The sequence below is a fragment of the Plasmodium gallinaceum genome (genome assembly GCF_900005855.1).
Source record: "Plasmodium gallinaceum strain 8A genome assembly, contig: PGAL8A_v1_119, whole genome shotgun sequence".
NCBI lineage: Eukaryota > Apicomplexa > Aconoidasida > Haemosporida > Plasmodiidae > Plasmodium > Plasmodium gallinaceum.
The window spans coordinates 829160-837523 of record NW_021628276.1 but is presented as its reverse complement, the minus strand read 5'-3'; the positions used below and the strand labels follow the sequence as shown (position 1 = coordinate 837523).

The 8364-nt window shown below is 15.9% G+C and overlaps 3 protein-coding genes across 3 annotated transcripts; 1 reads left to right on the top strand and 2 right to left on the bottom strand.

Annotated features, from left to right (window-relative positions):
- Positions 1 to 1312: 1312 nt before the first annotated feature.
- Positions 1313 to 4650, bottom strand: PGAL8A_00434900 (Dynein intermediate chain 2, ciliary, putative; the record flags this gene model as incomplete). The annotated part of the gene is made up of 8 exons (XM_028673082.1): positions 1313 to 1642; positions 1743 to 3173; positions 3462 to 3532; positions 3674 to 3726; positions 3830 to 3905; positions 3988 to 4088; positions 4271 to 4410; positions 4531 to 4650. The coding sequence occupies 8 exons, from the start codon at positions 4648 to 4650 to the stop codon at positions 1313 to 1315; spliced, it is 2322 nt and encodes a 773-aa protein (XP_028529571.1).
- Positions 4651 to 5329: 679 nt separating this feature from the next.
- PGAL8A_00434800 (conserved Plasmodium protein, unknown function) lies at positions 5330 to 5977 on the bottom strand (the record flags this gene model as incomplete). Its single annotated transcript, XM_028673081.1, has 1 exon — positions 5330 to 5977. The coding sequence occupies one exon, from the start codon at positions 5975 to 5977 to the stop codon at positions 5330 to 5332; it is 648 nt and encodes a 215-aa protein (XP_028529570.1).
- Positions 5978 to 7013: 1036 nt separating this feature from the next.
- Positions 7014 to 8297, top strand: PGAL8A_00434700 (nucleolar preribosomal assembly protein, putative; the record flags this gene model as incomplete). The annotated part of the gene is made up of 3 exons (XM_028673080.1): positions 7014 to 7801; positions 7944 to 8022; positions 8211 to 8297. The coding sequence occupies 3 exons, from the start codon at positions 7014 to 7016 to the stop codon at positions 8295 to 8297; spliced, it is 954 nt and encodes a 317-aa protein (XP_028529569.1).
- Between the last annotated feature and the right edge of the window lie 67 nt (positions 8298 to 8364).

The following is an 8364-nucleotide window of genomic DNA, read 5'->3' as shown; positions in this document are numbered from 1 at the left end:
TTTTTTTTTTTTTTTTTTTTTTTTTTTTTTTTTTTTTTTTTTTGTAGTATTTTCTTGAATGCAAATTTTTTATTGTATAAATATCTTTTAATTTAAATAAATAGTATAAAACGAAAATAGATAAAAATAAATCTATTAAGGTTATATTACTTTATTATAAATTAATAATTTTAAAACGATAGACTTATATGAATATGTTTTTTTAATTTTCTTTATTATTTAATGTAAAACTTTCATTTTAAAAAATTAGAAAAAAAAAAAAAAGAAAAAAAGCACACTTATTAATAAATTTTAATTTTGTTCTATTATAAATATATTACTTTTTTTTAAAATACACTAATTTTCAAATTTATATAAGCAATTTCCATATCACACAAAAATATATCATTTTTTTTTTTGTTTTAAATTATAAGAAAGAATAATATTATATTTAAATTATTAATAGAACTAAATATCTGGTAAAATAAATATTATTTTTAAAGAATCTAGTACAAAATAATTATAAATACAAAAAAAATTAACATAGTATTTAATGAAATGCTGATATATTTATTATAAAAAACTTACTAGAAAAATTGCAAATTGGTATAAATTTTATTTTAAAAACATTTAATAATGATAATTGTCAAAATAAAATGAGAAGCATATTTATATAAAAATCAATTAAACAATATATTTAATTATAAATGAGTTCAAGGTTAATAAAAAAAAAATTTAAGGAAACATTATTTATTATAGACAATAAAAATAGAGTGTTTTATGTGTAAAATATATTAAATGTAACAGTAGAATATATGAATAATTAGTTTAAAAAAAATATAGAAATATTCTTATGTTTTTTACAAAAAAAAATTATCTTTATATTAACGACCTTATAAAATTACTGCCTTTTATTTTTTTTTTCTTCATGCATTTCATTAATTTCTTATTATCATAAGATATATATATATATAATTAAATATAGAAAAGTTTTCTATAAAACTATTTCATACTTATATAAAGAGAAAAGAATAATTGTAATTAATTTTTTAAATTTATATATATTAAAACTATATATTTTTCATACCATAGGTACATTTTTTTTTTTTTTTTTTATCTTTTTACAACAAAAAATTTTATGAAATAAAAAACGTTAGATTTCTATAACTCAATGCTTAAAAAAAAAAAAAAAGTAAATTTATGACTATTTAATTTTTTCATATATTTTTTTTTAAGATATATTTATTTATAAGAGACTGTAAATATCATAATTGAAAATAATTGTTAATAATTGTGTTTTACTTTACTTTCTTTTAATATACTTAAAAAATCTTCATATAACTTTACTTAAAAATGAATCCATTATTTGAATTTGAAAAGTATCATCAAGTTTTCCTTTTAAATAATCCATATAAATTTTATTAAAACTATAGGATATTTTATATGAATATATATAACCGTTTTCTTCTCCTATTAATACAACATCATTAAATTTGTTTGTGCATAATTTTCTTAATTTCTTTTTTTTGGTAATAATTTCGCTAATTATTGCTTTATTTATATCAATGCTTAAATCATAAATATGAATTTTTCCACAATTATTTGCACTAATAACAAAAAAACAAGTAGATAAAAAAGGAGACCAACTAACATCATACACACACTATACAAAAAAAAAAAAAAAATTAAAAATATATATATATTTTAGATATTAATTTTTTTTTTTTTTTTTTTTTTTTTTTTTTAAATATATGTGTACATACTTCTTTAATATCAAATATAATTAATGATTTTTGTCTATTTTGATGCCATATTCTTATTGTCCAATCATAAGATGACGAAATAAAAATATTTTTTTTAAATTTATTGTAAGAAATAGAATTAATAGACATACTATGTTCATTATATAAATTTAAATAATGGTCAGAATATGTACTTGAATATAAATATATTTTTCCTTTATTTGTTCCAATTAAAAATAAATTCATTTGAAAAGGATTAAAATCAATGCAAGTAATAGATTGCGTGTGCATAATATTTAAACAGCCATTTAAATTATCCATATCTTTCTCTAATGCTAATAATTTTTCTCCTACAGTAAATTTATTATTATACTTCCATTGAAATATATTACCATCATAAGAAACAGAATAAAATATTTTCGTATTTTGATGAAATATTATTTGTGAAATAATATCTCTATTATATAATTCTCGTAAATTACTTTCAAAAATTAACCTGTCTTTTTTTTTTTTTTTTAAATCATATATACATATATTACCATTAGACAATCCAATAATTATTATTGAATAATTAACTGATGACCATTCAATCGAATGGATATGAAAATTTGTTTTTAAGAAATGTTCAGGACTTTTCGTATTTTTAAAAGTAAAACAACATAATATTCCCATGTTTATTTTTGAATCATTATTTTTAAAAGAAATTGCAAATAAATCTTCATAAAAAGGATGAAACTTAATGTCAGTAACAACTAATTGATAAGCATTTAAAGAAAATGTCCACAATTTTGTTAAAATATTTTTATTATTTTTATTTTTATAAGATAAATATATTTCTTCTTCATTATTTTTATTATATATTCTATCCATTAATTTTAATGTTTTTAAAAAACTTTTTTTACATATAATTTTACTGTCACTTTTTTTTATTTTATTATCGTGATATATGAAATTTAGTTGCTTATGTTTTTCTTCCTTTATATCTTTGTAATTTATAAAATATAATTCGTGTTTACCATTATATGTTTCTTTTATTTTTTTTTTTTTTTTCTTCTTTTTTTCTGAAAAATAAATTCCATCTTTTTCTTTTATTAGCTCATTTTCTCCTTTTTCTTTTATTTCTTCTTTTGGTTCTATATCATTATTTCCTTCTTTTTTTTCTTTTATATTATGATTTTCTTCTTTATCTTTTTCTTCTTTTTCTTCTTCTTCTTCTTCTTCTTCATATTCTTCATCTTCCTCTACTTCATCTTCTTCATCAGAATTCATTTTATAATCATAGTCATTTTTATCACTTAATATATCTGAATCTTTTTCACTAGAAGGTACTGAAGAAAACAAAACTGTAGCAATTTTATTGTCATCTGAATAGCTACTAGAATCAAAATCTGAATTGTGTTTATCATTTTTTTCATCATTATTTTTTTTATCATTATTATATTTCTCTTTTTCCTACACACAAATTATCACGATAAAATATATATAATACATTCAAATATTCTTATTCATAAATATATGTATTTAACAAATTAATTTTTTAAAGAGTTGTGTTCATAATAGAAATAATCAATTATATATTTAATAAATCATTTAATTATATACTTTTAAATAATTAAAGTTATTAATGTATTTATATAAATTCAACCATAATAAATAAAGATAAGAAAAATAACATATTAATAATATTCAAATTGTATATATATATATATATATATATATTTTTTTTTTTTTTTTTTTGACATTTTTTTCATCTTCATTTGACATCTTTTGAAATTCAAGTAAGTATGCATCATATATTATGGATTGACAAACTAAAAGTAAAAAAAAATAAATTAAAAAAATAAAATATATATATATATATATATATATATATGAAAAATAATCATATTATTAACAACAATATATATATATAAAAAATATATTTTTTTAATTTTTTTTTTCTTCATATGTACCAGTATCACATATTTCATTTATTTCTTGAGGTTCTGTTTTAGAAGATTCATTCCTTAAAAAAAAAAAAAAAAAAAGAGTTGTTTTATTTTTATTTTTTTATTTTTCTTTTTAATTATATAGTAATTTTATTTAATTTATATTTATTTAATGTATACTTATATGAGATTGGTATTGTTTGAACATGTCTATCAATGTAATCAAAACAATTTTTAGGTTTATAATATATATAATCTAAATAAAAAACATAAAAGATTTAAAAGTTCTAAAATTTTTTTTTTACTTTTTTTTAATATGTTTTAATATTGTAATTAACCATTGTCTTTTAAAGTTGTAAAGGAATTTGCTTTTTCAATTTTTTTTTTTATTAAGTTTATCTGTCTTTTTCCTTCATCGCTTTCTTTCATTACTAAACATCTATTTTTATGAATAAAAAATACATTTGTTATTATTTTTTATCATTATTTTTTTGTCCAAATGTGTATACTTCTATTTTAATAACTCATTAATTTTTATATTATTTTAATAATATGTAAATTTTTTTTTTTTTTTTTATATATTTTTTTATATATTTTTTCTATTATTAGTTAATATCTAACGATTTCAAATCTAAATGAAAAACAGTATGATCTATATGATCAACTGTTATAAATTCTTCATTAGAAAAAGAAAATTCAATCAAGTTTTTAAAAGCTCTAGGATTTTTTGGAGATAAAAACCTTGTAAGTATTTCATTTTTCTTAAATATAAAAAAGAAAAAAAAAAAATGTGTATGTAGAATTAAATATGGGAAAAATAAAATCTATATATATATATATATATATATATATAATAAATATATAATTATATAAATACATACATTATTTTCATTTGAAACATTTATTTTTTCGTTTTGTGTATTTTCAGTTTCTGTTCCTTTTGTATCATTTAAGCCTTTTACTTTTTTTTTTTTTTTTTTTTCTAATAAATTTGATTTCATTATATTTATGATATTAAGAATATTATTTCAATTAAAATGAGTAATAAAATATTCAGTTTTTTTCAGAAATGTCAAGGTATTTAATAAAAAATAACCTTTATCTTATATATTTCTAAGTTTTATTTTTTTAAATATTATACATATTTTCTTTTTTCATATTATAAATAAATAAATTATAGCTTATAAATTATTTAAATAATTAATTATAATAATTTATTTAAGAAAAAAAAAAAAATAAAACAAACTACTCATGGTATTAAGAAAGAGAAAAAAAAAAAAAAAAGACAAGCTTACTTAATTTTTTTTTTTTTTTAAAGTTATATATTTCATGAACATTGTTAGAAAATATTAGATAGGTAAAAACAAAAATGTAAAGATTAATTTAAATAAATTAAGAAATACGTTGATATAAAAGCACTACAGGATATTAAATTTTAAAATGATAATAAATGTAATAAAAAAAAAATATATACATATATACAATTTAAAAAATGTCATATATTTATTATAACAAAGCGATATATATATAAATGTATTATAAAAAAATTTATAAAAAATAAAAGATATTTTACTTTATTCTTTAAAATATTTAAGTAAATTACATTAAAAATTGGTTATAAAAATAAAATAAAATTATAATGATACATAAAACAATTATAATTATAATAGAGTAAAATATTTAATTACATAATATCATAGAATCATCAAATTTCTTTTTATTCTTATACTTTTCTAAAACTTTATCTGAATTTCTTAGAATAACTTCGTAATTCTTTTTTATATCAATTATATCAAAAATATTAAAATTCTTTTTTTGTATTTCTTCTATCTGCGGAAAGATAGTTTCTTCCTCTACTTGCTTTTTTTTCTTTTCTGCTTTTTCTTTCTTATTTTTTTTGGGTACTTGGTTTTTTTTTTTTTCTTTTTCTGTCTTGCTAGCTTTTTTTAATTGTAATAAATCAGGAAATAACTCTTCTACAACTTCTTCTTTTTGTTTAAGTGGGGTCGGCCTAAATAATTTTTTTTGAGTGTCATTTTTTTCTTCTGCTTTTTTTTCTGTTTTTTTTTCTGTTTTTTTTTCTTTTTTTTTTTCATCTTTTTTCTTATTATTATTAGAATTCCATGCATTTACATTTTTACGTTCGTCTAAAAACTTTTTTGTTTTATATTCTTGTAAATTTATTAGTTTTATTTTTACACTTTCAGAATTTACAGTTTCTATATTTTTATCAGCATTTTCATTTTCATTATTAATACTTTTAAGTAAACTTTTTGTTTCATTTTTTAAACTATTATTTGAAATCAGTAAACTACTTAAATTAGACATTTTTTTTAATATAAAAATAAAAAAAATTATATAAATATCATAATTTTATTTTCTTTCTTACAAATTACTTCTCATAATATATTATTTTCTATTTTTTTTTTTTTTTTAACTATTTTGTTTTATTTAATTTTTTTTTTCTTATTTTATTTTATATATATTATTTTATTTAATTTTATTTGTTTCTTTTTTTTTTTTTGTTTTATTTTATTTCATTTTTTTTATTTTATTTTATTTTATTTTATTTTATTTTTTTATGGTATTTTATTTTATTTCTATGTAATAAATTTTTTACTAAAAACATTTTCAAATTTTTTTTCTTGAAATTAAGAGAGCATATATATATATATATATATAAAAAAAAAATTAATAATAATTTTCTTTACAAATCGTTACTTTTTTTATCAAAAAAAAAAAAAAAAACAAAAGAATATTACGACAAAAAGCAAAAAATTGTAAGAATCATTTTATTCTTTTAGAAATTTTTTGTTTTCATTTATTCGATTTTTTTTTCTTTTTTTATATAATTTTTTTTTAAAGGAATAATAATTTTCTATAAAATTTCTCCATATAAAGTAGGAATTTTCAAATAAACTTTTTTAAAGTAACAGTGATTTATTAATTTTTCATTTTCTATAAATAATGTTGCTAAAATAATTCATTTTAATAATTACATTTATTATTTTTTTTTATAAATAATTTTATTTAAAAATGAAAAATATAAAATGATTAACATTTTTTAATACAACAGATAAAATCATTTACGAAAAATATTAGGTTTTTAATGAGTTTAATTTAAATAATATATATATATATGAGATAAAATTTTTATTATTATTTAGTTTTCTTTATTTTCATTTATTTTAATGTAGTCATATAAATTTATATTATTATGTAAAAGTTTAATTTTTTATTTTGAGTTTATTTTTCTATATATTTCTTTTTATATTGCTATAGAACAAATATAAAATTATTTTTTTTTTTTGATAAATCATTTTATTAAAAAATGAACAAAAAAGAGAAAAAAAAATTAAGATACATGACTAAGGAAAAATGTCTGTCAATAAACGAAATAGAAAAAATTGACGTTGATAAATATAATGAAATATCTCGTTATGTTAAAAATAAAAATAGAAAAAATGCCTTAAAAGGAAAAGCACACTTAAAAAAATTAATTATACGAAAACAAAAAAAAGAAGAAGAAAAAGAGAAAAAATCATTAAATATACCAATTGAAAAAAAGATTCCCAAAACTATAGAGAGGCTATCAATTTTTGACGAAAACAAAATTAATAATGAGAATGAGAAATTTTTGTTGGATGAAAAATATATAGATGAATTTAGTGATTATTTTAAAAATAAAAGAGAACCAAATATAATAATAACATCAATAAAAAGACCATCTAAATATACAATTTTATTTATGAAAGAATTATCTATAACATTTCCTCATATTTTTTATGAACCTAGATTAAATCATTCTATTGAATTTCTAATTGAAAATTCAATTAAAAATAATTTTTCTACATTTATTCTCATTGAAGAAGGAATCAATAAGCATCCAAAAAATATGTTTATAAGTACTCTACCCAATGGACCTACATCAAAATTTTCTATAAGAAATATTTTTTATGCTCATAATAATAAAACACAAGTAGAAATAACAACATTACCACCTGAAGTATATATAACAAATTTTAATACTTTTATTGGAGAAAGAATAAAAAGACAATTACATACATTAGTTCCTTTTAATCCTGAATATAAAGCTCAAAAAGTTGTTGTTTTCTATAATCAAAGAGATTTTATTTTTTTTCGTCATTTTAAGTAACCTTTTTATAAATTAAAAATATATCTACATAATATATGCATATTACTTCTTCTCTTTTTATAAAATAAAAAAAAAAAAAAAATAATTTTATATTATGTAATTTTTTTTTTTTTTTTTTATATGAATATATATTTGTAGGTATAATTTTCAAGATAGGAAAAAATGTAATTTAAGTGAAATAGGACCAGGGTTTACTTTACAACTACTTAATCTTAAGGTTTTTTTTTTTTTTTTTTCTGTTTTTATTTAAAATTTTATTTTTTTTCTTCTACTATATACACATTCATACATTTCTGGAGAATTTTTTTTTTTTTTTTTTCATATGTTTATATATATATTTTTAAATTATTTTAATCTTTTTATTACATTTTATTATTTTTTTTTTTTTTATCTTTTCATTAACAGGATGGATTGATTAATGACAAAGAAAAAATGTATGAGTTTTTGTTAAGGCCTGATATGAAAGTTAATAGAAAAAAAATGTATCTGTAGTGTTTTTTTTTTTTTTTTTTTTTTTTTTTTTTTAATTTTTTTTTTTTTTTTTTTTTTTTTTTTTTCT